The following is a 15,624-nucleotide window of genomic DNA, read 5'->3' as shown; positions in this document are numbered from 1 at the left end:
AAAAATAGTGGCCTGTAAAAGTGGCCTGTAAGCTTTTACTAAATGGATTATTCGCTAAATTGCTGGAATGTACTGTATGATAGACAACAGAGGTTTTTTTTAGTAACAGAGAGAGAGAAAGAGAGAGAGAGAGAGAGAGTTTGGGAAAATAAGTTCTTCATTAGAGCACTTATCTGTGGAGACACGTCTTACAAGAAAATGTAAGGCTTTCAGTTTTATTTAATTGTACTGGAAAAAAGTATTGATCTGCTGCAGAAGCTCACTTTTCTCAAATCAACCCAATTAGCCCAGGTTGCTTTTTTCATTTAAACATTTAAACAGACAAAATAGGCCTGTAACGGCAACCTGAAGTAACCCTCCTTACCATTTCAAAAAAACGTGGCCACTGCATTAGTTTCAGAGTATGTGTGTATAAACCAACTCTGAACACGAGTAACTTTCCCAGCGTAAATATTGCTGCAGCTTGTGGACATTATCTCTACAAACAGTTGTAATGAACACACAAACACACAGTCTAATCTTGAAGATGTTTCTCCACTCATATTTCTTTGTTTTTAGAATCCATCCATTTTCTATACCCACCTTATTCCTAATTAGGGTGATGAGGGTCTGCTGGAGCCTATCCCAGCACACATTGGGCAGGGGCACACCTTGGACAGGTCACCAGTCCATCACAGGGCCACATATAGACAAACACACTCACAGGCAATTTAGAATTACCAATAAACCTAACGTACATGTTTTTGGACTGTGGGAGGAAACCTACTCAGGCACAGGGAGAATTCCACCCTGCCTGTTCGAACCTGGGATTCAAACCCAGGACCATCTTGCTACAGTGCTATCCACTACGCCACCGTGCTTCCCATCCTTTAAGAATGCTACTGTTAATTATTGTCATGAATAAGAGACAAAAAATGATAGGGATGTAATGATTTGACGTTTTAGGTCAAGGCATCCATTAAAAAAAAAACAATTGAAATGAATTGACAACAAATAGAAATGGATTATTATTGATTATTTTTTATTCCAACTGATTATGTCAATGCATTAGTATTCTAGTCAGATATGGATTGGAGGCTACTAAATAATATCATTTTGTATCGTAGCAAATTCAGGTAGTATTGTTAAATTTTATATAGTTGCCTTAGAAATCAAAATCATATCATATTGTGTGGAAGACTGAGGTTTATACGATTAAACAATTATTTACAGTATATTGTATGTGTTAAAAGTAACAGTAGATCTGAAGAAACTCAGGAAAATAACCTCAAGAACCGGTGCCTTCTACTGACCTGGAAAAGTTCACATCAGAATTGTGTTATATGTGTTTGGCAGGTGAGTGTTATTTGACAGACTGGACAGCGTGGAGTTCGTGTCAGCAGAGCTGTGTAGGTGGAGACGATCTCGGCCTCGCTTCGATACAGGTCCGATCTCGAGCTGCGCTTGCTGAAGAACCAGAAAACCTCGAACAGTGTCCTGAGCAAGAGTGGGAGAGCCAACCATGCACAGGTGAAATAGCAAGTTTAAGAAACTTTTGGGTCAAAATGATTCCAAAATAACATTTCAGCTTTTCAAGTACAAAGAATTATTTTATCATCTGCTCAGCTGTTCTGATATAGACATAGGAATCATTTTTAAACCATCACATTTAAATAGCAAATACTAAACCCACAAATCTCTAATCAGTGAGATTTTGTTTACTGTGCCACTAAATGCAATACAATATTTTGCATATGCGTTATTATTAGAAAAAACATATTGGTATAAAATAAGATATCATCTGGGTCAATGTAACGTCTATTATTTACTCTAATTCCTCCACCAGGTGGTCGATGCTATGAGTATAAGTGGATGACTGGTACATGGCGAGGATCTTCTCGCCCAGTGTGGTGTCAACGCTCAGACGGTTTAAATGTCACAGGTACACACACACTCACATATATATATATATATATATATATATATATATATATATATATATATATATATATATATATATATATATAACAGACAGGAGTCTCTGTGCGCAGTATATGAAATAAGAATACATTTTATTAACTCTAAGATCACATTTTTTAAATATGGAATTATTTAAAAACAAAAATCAGCTAGAGCCAGGTTTATGGGAATTTTTGCATAGATTGCACTGGTGTTATGGTGTGACTGGAATACCTTTCTCATGGTGCGAGTGTGTTTAGCAGGACAAGGCTGTGAGATGAGTTGGCATTAGGTGCTGTCATGGGACTACTGGAGGGCAGTAGAGTGTGATTACTTTCTTACTGTCTCTCTATAAGCTTTAAGCTTTTAATCCACAACACACACACACAGAGACACACACACACACACACACACACACACATAAAAATACCACTTCCTATCACACTCCTTGAGTTATTGGAGATGTGAGAGTGTATTTATGTATATAAATATATATGCGCATTTAACAGGAAATAAAAAGTTAAATATAAAACAACAACAACAACAACAATAATAATAATAATAATAATAATAATAATAATAATAATTATTATTATTATTATTATTATTATTATTATTATTTTTTTATTATTATTATTATTATTTTTATTATTATACATTATTTAAACCAACCACAATGACCTACTGTACATTTTTTTTGTTTGTTTTCTGCCTGTTTAATTAAATCATTTTGGGGGAATAACTAATAATGACTTAGTTATTAATAATATGATTTGTAGGAGCTGGGAACAAAAAAAAGGAATATAAATCTTGCTGATACTGTACCTATTGTAGAGTGTCTTTAAAAATTATTGTCTTAAGAGACAGAAAAAAAATGACATGTTTTTCAGTATTTTCCTTCCACATTGTTGAGCTATCCAAACTTTCCATATGGCAGTACAGAGACCTGACCACTCTGACAGATCACTGCCCCAGAGCTTCCAGCAAACACCCCACCTACTTCCTGTCATGCCACACACAAACACACACACACTTCTGAATATTCATGTGCTGTCCTAAAATACAAGGCTTTATGAATATTCATCAATAAGCTTGTAATAGGTACACACTTGTTTTGCAGACCCCTGCACTTTTTTTTTCTTCAGAGGCCTTGATCATGTGCCTCCTGACACCACTATAGCTCATTGCTAATGCATCAGTAATAAAAAACATCACAGGGAGTCTTGAGGTGAGAGCTCTCTTAGGACATTTCAGGTATAAACGGTTTTCTGAATTGGCTGCGGCTACTGTACATGCTTCCAATCTTGGACAAAACCCAGCACTTGGCATGGAGAATGTCCAAGCTGTGGATGAGGTTCTGTTCTCCCGCCCTTGTTACAGAATCCACATAGGAAAAAAAGAAAGAAAGAAAACCCCACAATGTGTATTTACATTCCCATTGGATTTTCCCTCAGGCTGTGGCTTATATACTGAGGTGAGGGAGAAGTAGCTGCATCGTCCTCTTATTCTCTCCTTGACTGTAGAGTGATTCCTCAGCATCCTGTAGTGAGATTCATTTTTAATTGCTTGCAGTTCCTCTGTACAGAAGCGGCTGTTCACCTGGGACTGACTGCAGGAGCTCAGCTTCTTTTTATTTATTCCGCCTGCGTCTATATTCATGCAGTCAGCCAAGTGATGAATTAATGTTAATGTATGTGTGAGCCTAGAGGTCTGAACCATGCAGTTAATATGAGGCAATGCTTTAGCAAGAGCGCTAATATCTTAAAACAGTTCAGTTAGAGAAGGAGAGAGTGGAAGAGAGAGAGAGAGAGAGAGAGAGAGAGTACACTAAGACTCTGGTGCCTCCAGCATTACAAATTATTAAATAGAAATAAGGAGCAGTCCCAAAATCTGGGGCATATTTGTAACTGTGTGTGTGTGTGTGTGTGTTTTCTCAACTGTATATGCAATACTGAAATGTGACCTATTACCCTGTAGGTGGATGCCTGGTGACAAGCAAACCCGTGTCTGACAGGTCATGTGTCCCAGCCTGCGACAAATACCGCTCATATTGCACTGAGGTAAGTGTGTGTGTGTGTGTTTTGTATGTTTGTGTATGTGTGTTGGGGGATGGGGTGTGGTTGTTTGGGGGATTGGGGTTGGCGAATGGGTTTTAGCCTCTGCATCATGCATCCATTCCCAGTACATGAAGACAAATGGAATCAGAAAACACATCACCAAACAAATCATAAAGATGCAACATCAGAAAAAGAAATTGCATCAGAAAAAAGTCCAGGGCAATATATTTGAAGAAATGCTTCTGTGCTTACTGATGGCCTTATTTGTACACACAGTGTGTGTAGGCATAAGATACTTTTAAATATACAACATGCTCCACATCTGGTTTGCTGTTGCCTAAACAAAAGCCTGATATTGACTCAAGTAGTATGGTTTTCAGTGCATTAGCCATTATGTCTTTTATAGCTTTCTGTTAATAATAAATTTTGGTCAGAAGGAGTTTATTAAGTTACTGTTACGTCTGCAAAGCTGCACATTTTATATATATATAAATAATCTGCCATTTTAAGAAGAGTATATAGACTTTGTATATCCATTATAAATAAGAAAAATCTGAAATGGCTCATATTGCTTGTTGCAACATCCAGTGTGTGATGTGTTTGAAGGCCAGAAATGGACATGGCTGGTGTGTATTCATGGTCATGTATCATGTAAGCAGTACACCAGTACACATAGCTGATGAGAAACTGAATCGGTGTATTAACCCCCTGCTAAGTATTTCTCGATTCCTCTATCGGTATGAACCGGCTTATAGCCTCTGCTCATTATGTCTACTGCTTTGTAGATTCCAGTCTGTTCTGTGATGTGTGTGTTGGTCTGAACACTGTATATGCACTGGGAGTGATTATCCTCCTGAGATTGCTGGGGGAATAGGAGACTCCCAGTAAATTGCAAGCACAGCGAAGAGAATACACATTGGAAATCGGTGTTTTTTGTGGAATGCCTCTTTAAAAACATACACACATGCGCACACACACACACACACACACACACGCACACATATATAAGCACATAAGCATTTAGACTCAGAGGAGTGCAGTGCATGCAGACTCATACATATCAGCTGGAGAACACATGCTGGGATTTATCTCATCCAAACACCCACACACACATTCCCAAACTTACACTTACACACATATCCACCATTCTACAGCGCTGACAAATGACACCATTTTTTAAAGATATTGAGAAATAACAAAAAAAAAAGCATGGAAAACTCCTCAGTGCTATCACTGTTATTGCTTCTTAAAACCATTCTCCGTTCCGGAGTGAGACGGCATGCAGTTTAATGAATTGCTGGGGGATAATACATAACAGAACGAATGACTAAATGAATGAAAGACATCCAGCTTGGGAAGGGAAGTCACAAAATGAGGAACATAATGAGGAAATATTAGGAGGAAATGCTAGAAGTGATAATCCATGTTATTCACTTCACCAGTCAGTGGTTTTTTGTATCATTCAGGTCTATCTCTTTACAGTGGCACCTGTCAAGGGGTGGGATATATTAGGTAGCAAGGGGTCATGGGCACCTAAGGCTCATTGAGCATGTCTGGTCCGATCCCATAGAAAAGCTACTGTAGCACAAATTGCACTAAAACAGTTAATACTGGCTTTGAAGGAAAAGGTCCCAGAACACAGAGATCATCACAGTGTCAGAGCACAATGGGTATAATGTATAATGTGTCATTCTTTAATAAATAAAACGTGTTGACAAATTGCTGTGTTTTAGCACAGGGAGGTAGACAAGCAGCACAGCAGCAGACTGACAGAATGATTGATTGGGCATTGTCATATTTGTAATGAAGAACTTAAAATAGCATTGAACTAAAGCAAGACTGTGGAATTTTGCTACCACACCACAATGTTTTTTGTAACTCACTTGTCCAGTACTGATGATATTTCCACTTAATAAACAGCTTTTAGGTCATTAATGGTCTATATTACAATCAAGTGTGGGCTGCTACTTGAGTATACAGTAATAGCTGTGAGGTTCTGTATGTCACTGGTGTCTTTCTGCCCCCTGCAGGCTGGAGTGTGTGGGTGCGAGGAGGGCTACACTGAAGTGATGACATCAGATGGAGTGCTGGATCAGTGTACCCTGATACCTGTGCTGGAAATTCCCACTGCTGGAGACAGCAAAGCTGATGTGAAAACTATCAGGGCCATGAGCCCTACGCAGGCCAGTGTCAACCTGCCCGGGCGCTCTGGACGAACATGGTACCTGCAGCCATTCGGACCAGGTGGGCTACAACCTTGCAGCAAAGCTTAATCCTTTTGCTTTGGTCACTGCTTAGGAATGAATGGTCATTGACCTAAACATATTACGTTTACAATGATTACCGTGTATGATTACAGTATACATTCTGTGAAAAATCTACAGCAAAACAATTTGACAGACACCCTTATCCAGAGCAATGCACATTAATCTCATTTATACTACTGAGCAATTAAGGGCCTTGCTCAAGGGCCCAGCAGTGGCAGCTTGGTGGTCCTGGGATCAAACTCACAACCCTCTGACCAGTAGTCCAATGCCTTACCCACTGAGCTACCACTTATATTTCTATTTAATTCAAGTGTATGGAAAGTGTATTCAAGTGTATGAAAAGCCCTGTTGTCTTTACTCTTACTGGTAAAAAAAATCCTTTACTGGGATTAATAATCCCATAATCCAACATCAGATTTTTTCCCAAATTTGGCATTTCCCACATGCTTCCTCTGAGATACCCGAATCCGTCCTGTGCATGTTTTTGAACTCACACTACATCACAGGGCAACATAACACACAGAATCAATCATAAGCTCGCATGATCAGAATCGAACATAAACTCGTAGACACCCGTGACTGGCTAGGGTTTGCTGGGACTGACGCATAGAGAGGGCATATTCCATTCCTTCTACAAAGAGGAATTCCTTCCCATTCATTTAGTGAACGCTTTTCTGTTCTGTCTCTCGGGAGTCCGCGGGTTCGTTCTGGCTCCTCTCAACGTTGCCTCATGTTGTCTCAAGGAGTTTTCTCTTCAGGGATCTAAAGAGAAATCAACATTCAGACTGTTTCTGTTATGCTGCATTAAAATGACATCTATATATGAATAAAACGAATAAACACATACTGTACACATTACTCTGGATAAATTTAGTTTTTCTTGCTTGTGGAAGAGACATTTTTTGAGTAGAGATAAACGGTACGATGAATTGCTTCATTTTAAATATTAGACAACTGAAGGGGTATTTGATGGACAAATGGATATGGACAAAAGCAATAGAAATAATGGATTGAAATACTGCATGCAAATGCTGTTGCAGTTACTGAAAATGAATGAATAGATGGATAGATGGATGGATGGATAGAGGGAGGGAGGGAGAAAGACCACTGGCTATTCTTCACACACCCCTACTGTTCTCTGGACTCCACTTTGTAAGCCTCATCAGGAACAAACCTTGAGAGGAACCAAGGATTCTCTAATTAGTGTTGCCTTTTGGTATTTTATTCATGTTGACAGCAGGGTGTTGCATAAATATATGAAAAAACAGTATGATCAGATGATTTCAGCAGGTAGTGTCTGATACCCACAGGCCGGTTTTAATAATCAGGTTGTGAAGCAGTGAGTCGTGATTTATTTGTGTTGATTATTTTTTACAGATGGCACGCTGAAGATCTGGGTGTACGGCGTAGCTGCTGGAGCTTTCGTGCTGCTGGTTTTCATCGTCTCCATGTCTTACTTAGCCTGGTAAGAACATTTTACATTTATGGATAAAAATAATGCTTACACTTTATGAGTGCTCTTCCATTTCATCATGTCAGTTTCATAAATTACACAATCACCAAGTTACACATTCAGTTATGTTACATCTTAAGGAATGTGAAGTGAAGCAGTTGACCTATAGCCATGATGGCGTTTGGATAAAATCACATAGTCGCTACTAGCATTAGTATAATTTCCCTTCATTTTACTTATCCTTCTTTCTTTTTATATCTGTTCCTCATGGTTGTTAGACACTCATCTAAAGATCTTCTTCTAAATGCCTTCGATGTCACATTTGTGTCCATCATCAGCGTCAAATTATGAGGCCCTTACAGCACAAGGGAAGGAGAAGCACAAGTGCAGGAGTGGATTATAGTTTCTTTTAGATGCTATTTAAAAATGATAATAGATTACAATTTAATGCACATTTATTATGAAGGGTTTTGTCTTCTTCTGATCAGAACCTAGAGCTGGTACTGTGAAAAGTTATCCTATAATCCCCAGTGATTTCTGGTAATTACCAGTTAGTTTGAGAGCATGGAATTACAGTTTATGGTTATTTTTAAAATGTAAAGCTATAAAAGTTTTGACCCTCAATAAGATTAATTTTCCAATAGAACCGTTTCCTTTATTACTTTAACACAATATTTTACTGTATTTTAAGATGTGTAGCATATATATTGAATGTAAAAGGGTGGAGCTGATGAAATATGTCAGTATTTCATTGAAAGAAAGAAAGAAAGAAAGAAAGAAAGAAAGAAAGAAAGAAAGAAAGAAAGAAAGAAAGAATATGGATGCAGGAAACGTCTGAAACAACCATTAGTTGCAATCGTTTGGTCAATACTGTCCTCTGCTGGACAAATCTTGACACTACTCATCACCATCCTTCCTGTCATTTTCACCACTCTCTCTTTTCTTTTATCATTCCACCATCTTATACACTCATATTTCCTCACTTGACTACAGGATTTGTGAGCTACTATTACTGTTTAGCCTGGTTATAATCTTATATATTAATCTTTCTGCATTACTTTTTGTCAAAGTACTTGCTAAGGTAAGATCGCTCTGAGTGCAATAATACCATATACGCTGCCTCATGCCCTCCCGTATCCCTATATATTTATTTCATGGATATGATGGCAGCACAACTGATAGCAGATAAGCTTCGATTTTTACGTTGCTTCATTTACACGATCTAATTCATGGGGAATAATACACAGAATAATACAGTACACACAGCACATGTCAGCTCACAACAGCAAGCCTATTTACTGTACTGTATTATAGAAGCGTGAGCTATATTATTTGTCCATTAGATCCACTGCATGATGATTTATTTTGCTTTTTTATTAACAGCATGGTGGTCAATATACAGTAGAAATGTGCATGAAGTCTAACAGAACACATCTGGAAAATAAATCCCAGGGCAAATACTCTATTCGCTGTGTCTATTGGTTTGTTTATAGTTAGTTTATGTTCTGATCTCACACTTACATTAAGTTAAAGTGAGAACCTGTTATCATACTTTTTAGCGTCTTAGGCTCTAAAAATGTAAATATTTCATGCTGCAGAATTTGCTGAACCCTGAAATCCCTGTTTGTTTCCATTTCCCTCTCAGCAAAAAGCCAAAGAAGCCCCAGAGAAGACAGATGAACAACAGACTGAAGCCTCTGACGCTGGCTTACGATGGCGACGCTGACATGTAGCCTCCTGCAAACACCACCCCTTCCCCCACCCAGCTCCACAGCTGCCTACTTACGGACTTTTACGGATTACGCGTCTCCTATTTTCTATGATATTGCCGAACCTCAGACTGAACCCCTCTTTATAATTAGCCCAGGTTTGTTCCCCCTTCCCTGTTTTTTACGTTTCGAATTTTCACTGGAGCCTTTCACGAACTCGCATCTTCTTACGGAAGGTCTGCCTTCGCCTTTCTGATGTCCTGTAACACGGACTTGTCTTTGGGGGGAAAGGAAAGCTGTTGGAGAGGGCGCTTGTGAACTGAGGCGTTTTTGTTAAGAAAGCACAAGGATAAACGTTTCTTCCTCAGGCTGCGTTGTCTGGATTACTCACATATTTGATCTCACAATATTCTGTCTTTACACTTTTTAAGTATTGTGGCATGGGATTCTAGGTTGGTACTCTGGTTATACAGGCCGGCTAGCGCCCCCTACACAAACCCCGGCCTGTTTTTTCTCCCTCTCCCTATTCAGGTCCTGTTTTGCACTATATTAGTGCAGCATGATTACTTAGAACCTTGCCATAGAAAACTGCCTCTCTCGATACAAAACAATGTACAGTCTTGTGCTAGACGTGTAAAAAAATTAGCCCTTTTTTTGCAGAATGAACTCTGTTTGACTCTTGTTTGTGATAAGACGGGATAAAAAAAAACAAAAACAAAAAAAACGTGGTTGCCATTACCCCGTTGTACAGCTTGTTCTTTTTCCTGACTCTGCATCATATAATAGGATTTTTCTTTTCCATTCAGTTTAGTGAAAAGTTTTATCATTTGCTTCGGTTTTGCTTGTCTGATTTAAAGGGCTCCATTATCACAATCTGGAGGCTTTCAGATGTTTCGCAAGAAGGTCATGTGAGTGTACTATTTTATGTAAAGTGCTCATGGGAGTAATCAAACCTCTTCTTGAGGTGAGGCAGCCAATGAAAAGAGAGACAGGACATGATTTTTATAACTTAATCGTAATCTGAAAACTGAAAACTGCCCCTTCAGGAGTATTCCTACAGACTAAGCAATGCATGATCTCATTATTTAATGTTTACTTGCTTTATGAATGAACCAAGTTAATGTTAATTTTTTTTTTAAACTTTCCATTCTTAGCTTACAGTAATTTTGCATCGACATTGCTGTGTTTATATGTCACTTAATTTGACCATTAAGTGCTATCGAAACATTGCAGCCTTCTTTTTGTATTTTCACTAGAAGCAGCTAGCTAAAATCGATCTACTGCCCTATCATCTGCCCATATCCAAAAATCTAAAGCCACAGTCCTCAAACCTGGAAAAGAATTCCTGCTCACTGTGTTAAAATAAAATGGGAATTAATAAAACACACACTCTGTCATAAACAGATTGTTAGTCTTGATTAGCCATATCCTTTAATAATGTTTTTACCATAGTGTGTGGACATACTCTTATCACTTAGACAAAATGAACATCACAAGTGGCCACTTGCAACACAGGAAACTGTCCTTCTGAACTCAGTGAACTATGTACAGTAGCTTGGTATGATATTGGCTTGCTAGCACTAGCTTGAAAACTTGCTAGTTTGAAAAGGTACTCTGTGAGATAGCTAGTAAGGTAAAATATTGAGTTACATATAAGCACATAAGTCACCCACATAGCAGACGGGTCTGGGCCAGATCTGGCATTAAGCCGGCACTGCCGGCTGAGTTCTGGCATGGCAAGTGGTATGTCAACCAGATGCGGACCAGGTCCGGCAGTGATGGCACTGTTTAAATGATGGCATACCAGATGTGGCCCAGTTATGGTTTGGTTTATGTGGTGTGGCCCATTGCTGACCCTGTGCTGGCCCACCTCTGGCCCACCTCTGGCAAACCAGACATGGGCCACCAAAGGGCCGTCATTCTTTGTGGTATGAGGGCCGAGTGTAAGTGCACTGTGTGGGCCAGATCTGGGCCAGACCTATTTTGCTATCTGGGTAGTATTGGGTTACATATATACATTTAAGCCATATTTGCTGTTTCCATTTCTCAGCAGTTTGTTGACAGTTTAAAGGAAGCAGAAATCAGATCGAATCAGATTGACTCAGATCCTTCAGAGTCAATTTTGCACTCCACTTGAAGACTTCACTCGAGCTAATGAAGTATTAAAACAGCACTGGTGATGAAAGGAAAAGGCAGATGAAGCTGAGGAGCGTGTGTATAAACAGTATTAGTGTGGAACCATATCATTTCCCTACAGTGCTTATGGTTCCCACGTTCCCACAATCAAGTTCCCACAAACAAATTTGATCGTCGCCTTATTTAAAGAAATTCCTATGTTTCCAACATAATCAAAGGCAGTATTAATGCGATAAGCTCTAATCATAAAGCAGGTGTGAGAACTGTTGGTCTCTAGTGGCATATCATTCATAGTTACTGAAAGGAATGTTTACGTTTTTCATTTTTTTTTCTTTCATGTAAATACATGCATAATGATTTTATTTAAGTATTTTCTGAATTTTCTGTATAATATATAAATATGTTGATTTCTTTTTTAAATGCACAACTCCTGTGTGTGTGTGTGTGTGTGTGTGTGTGTGGCATGTGTATGAGAGAGAGAGAGAGAGAGAGAGAGAGAGAGAGAGAATCAATAGCTACTGATCTTCTCTGGGCCGATGCAGATTTACTATGTGAAAACCGTTGCTCAGCTTTGTCCTTTTCCTACAAGTTGTTTATATGTATCTGATGAATTGCTGATAATAAACAACAGAAAAAAAACGATTTGTCACTTTTCTTACACTTATTACAGTCCAGGTTTCTATGTTCTCACAACATCTACAAGATAACTGCAGATTAAATAAATCATCATCATCATCATCATCATCATCAACAACTTCATTTATCCTTTATCCAGTGATAGCAGATGTCCTGAGGAACAGGATTGTACACTAATCACTGAAGCAAAAGTGCCTTAACTTAAATTGCTGTAATATCTTGGATAATATCGTTAAATAAATCTTCAAGGAAGTGACAAGGTACAGAGTATTGACTGTTTAATTTAATTAACCTGACTGCTTTATTCAACTTTGAAAGAAACTGAACCCTTAACACATCTCTCTATTTCATACCTGATGCCATTCTGTATTGGCCAGTAGATGGCATCAAGTTAAGTAACTTAATACTTGTGTCACTTATATGAAATTCTTTCTTTGCATATCCCATCCTTGGAGGGTTTGATTCAGAGCCCAATCACCATGATGCAGTGCCCCTGGAGCAGGTGGAGGTTGGAGATCTCGCTCAAGGGCCCAATAGTGGCAGCTTGGCAGTGCTGGGGCTTGAGCCCTGATCTTCTAAGCAACAACCCAGAGCCTTCACCACTTGAGCTTCCACCGCCCTACTACTGTCTACAATCCATCAAAATTGACATGTTAAAACAATGTTCACCCTAGCAAGCGATAACAAGACAGGTGACCATTTTCTGTGTACCTGGAGCTGGGATTTCAGCGACAACTATGCAATTCTATGCAAATTAGGTATGACAAATTCAAGCAGCAAACCCAAACCAATCGCTTGAAAAATTTCTCAGACCAGCGTGAGGGCATGTATAATCTGACCTTTTTTTCTCAGTTCCCTGTCAGAATAGGCAGGTTGAGCAATCACAGGGCAAAAAAAAAAAAAAAATCCAGACTGCATGGCTAAATTGTTATCCAAAAACAGGCAAAGGTCAGATGATGTGGAAAAAGATTCAATAAGGGCAAAAACAGAGAGAGAACACACGCGAAAAACAGATAAGAGATCAGAAGGCTTGGTAAGGTCAGATATAAACTCTGAGCATTACTTCATAACCAGAGAGAATGAGGGAGTCTTTTTAATGCATGTGAGATTAGGAGAGAGAGGTGTACACGACTAAAAATCCGGTGCATGTGACATGTGTTTTGAAGAGTGTAGCATGCGGCGGCTATGTTTTTAGGCCATGGTGTGTTTTGGGAAACAGAGTTTGCTGTAAATACAGGAGTTGACCTGACACCAAAAAACTAATTGTGGTCTCATCTGATTCCAGCATACACAACCTTTTAATAAATATGTAAAGAGAATTAAAATAAAGCATGGAAGGAAGTAGAAGAGATAACTGGTGTCTATGGTGAGAATACATAGCTAGTGCAGGCAGCTTACTTTGCTAATTTATTCATTTTGAAGTACTAAAATAAAATGCAAATGAAAATCCAACAATAATAACAATAAAAATAATAATAATAATAATAATAATAATAATAATAATAATAATAATAATAATAATAATAAATACAGTGTTTATTGTGTTTATTCCGGTTGTTAAGTTTGGAAGTCCACTGTTCTAACAAAAAATAATAATATATATATATATATTATTTTGAGAAATCATAATATGTCATGAAGAAAGTAAAAAGCTACTGGTGATCAGACTGCTTTTTTGTCTTATATCTGGTGGAGGAGTTTAAATACCTTGGGATTAAATTTATAAGCTATGGAAATAGAGATTGAAAAGTAGATCGGATCATCATCATCATCATCATCATTAGCATCATTAGTGTTGCAGACACTCTTCAGGTCTGTGTTGGTGAAGCTGGAGTTTAAGACTAATCTTTCTTATTCAACGGTCAATCTGTCATCTCACTTATGGCCTTGAGTTCAGGAAGGATATACTGTAGTGTATATAGCAGGCATGCAAGCAAGTGAACAACAACAACAACAATAATAATAATAATAATAATAATAATAATAATAATAATAATAATAATAATAATAATAATAGAATTATAATCCACGGTTGAACAATGCTTCTCACTGCATACACATTAGATTAATTGTAGTTACTCTAGGGCAGAATTTTTTATAAAAATGATGGGTATGTTAATGGTTTCCTGAATCTTATCAGGCAAGGTGATGCATTTACTGTGAAGACCACTAGATGGCAGCACAAGACAGTGACTAGAGCTGAGGACGATCACTGTATAGGTTTTATTTATTTATTTATTTATAATTTTTTCATTCAGTCATATAAATTATATTTCAATAAAATATTTCATATAACTTTAGAAGCAGCAATGCAAATTATTATTATTATTATTATTATTGTTGTTGTTGTTGTATTCTTTATTTAATTGTTTATTTATTTTTTAAATTTATTTAATTGCAAACAAGAATTAATCTTTTAATACAGCACAGCACAGCAGGTCATCTCATGAAATGCACTACAAGTATCAATTCACTGCAAACACTCCTCAAAAGAAAGTAGTTTAGTACAACATTAAGCATTCAATCTATTCTAACAAGAGCACAGTGGCCATGAAATGATGATGATGATGATGATGATGATAGTGAGCCTTGAATATTTCCCCCTTTAGTTTGTTTTATTTTATAATTGTTGTGTTTTCCTTGCTCAGCTAATCTTTCATTACTGTCTTAAGCCTTCTATAGAGATCTAAAAAATGAAAAAAGAGAAATTCACAGTGGACCTTTTTTTATTCAGTTGCTTATAATATGAATTCCCACACCAGTCTTTCTTTTTCTCTCTCTTGAAGATTTGAAGATGAAAAATGCAGCTGGTTATGTTACAGAGAAAGCACAAAGACTTTCCCACAGTTTCGAGCTTAATGACCATTACAACGTGCTGACACTGGAGACTCCTTCCAGAAAGGTCATCTGCTTACAGAAAGCCACACCATACCAGTGTGCATACAGTTTCTGTGTTAAATTCAACTAAAAAATAAATATATATAGTTATGACTAGGCTATATGGAGCACATTTATATAAATCATGTGAAAAATAGCTGGTACAGAATATTAAACATTTATTAAAACCTTCTGACCAATCAGAATTCGGTGGTGTGTCTGTATAATAATAATAATAATAATAATAATAATAATAATAATAATAATAATAATAATAATAATAATAATAATAATCTGTTATTCATGCTCTTTAATTCTCATTCCATGTCAAGATATTTTATTCAACAGTTTTGTAAATTAAATGTATTTTTACTGTATATAACTGTCTACTTTAAAAACAGAAATTCAGATCATTGTTAATGGCAACAGCATGAGTTTGGTTAGAGGTCAGCCAAAAAGTGTTAAATGTAGACTGATGATAACTCACCCTCATATTGATTTAGAATATACTTCAGTTCAACTTGAAGGCAACTGGGTGTCCTCCAGATAGT

General features: G+C 37.5%; 1 protein-coding gene across 1 annotated transcript in view; it reads left to right on the top strand.

Annotated features, from left to right (window-relative positions):
* thsd7aa (thrombospondin, type I, domain containing 7Aa) overlaps window positions 1-12,157 on the top strand; it is a 96,766-nt gene extending 84,609 nt beyond the window's left edge. The window contains exons 23-28 of the mRNA XM_058404855.1: window positions 1,336-1,509; window positions 1,826-1,921; window positions 3,916-3,998; window positions 6,026-6,239; window positions 7,640-7,727; window positions 9,361-12,157. Of these exons, the coding sequence (XP_058260838.1) occupies window positions 1,336-1,509; window positions 1,826-1,921; window positions 3,916-3,998; window positions 6,026-6,239; window positions 7,640-7,727; window positions 9,361-9,448 (743 nt within the window). The 3' untranslated portion in view covers window positions 9,449-12,157. The remainder of the gene's footprint in view (window positions 1-1,335; window positions 1,510-1,825; window positions 1,922-3,915; window positions 3,999-6,025; window positions 6,240-7,639; window positions 7,728-9,360) is intronic.
* Window positions 12,158-15,624: the final 3,467 nt, after the last annotated feature.

Source organism: Hemibagrus wyckioides, linkage group LG12, assembly GCF_019097595.1.
Source record: "Hemibagrus wyckioides isolate EC202008001 linkage group LG12, SWU_Hwy_1.0, whole genome shotgun sequence".
Taxonomy (NCBI): Eukaryota; Metazoa; Chordata; class Actinopteri; order Siluriformes; family Bagridae; genus Hemibagrus; species Hemibagrus wyckioides.
This window is presented reverse-complemented; position numbering and strand designations above follow the sequence as displayed.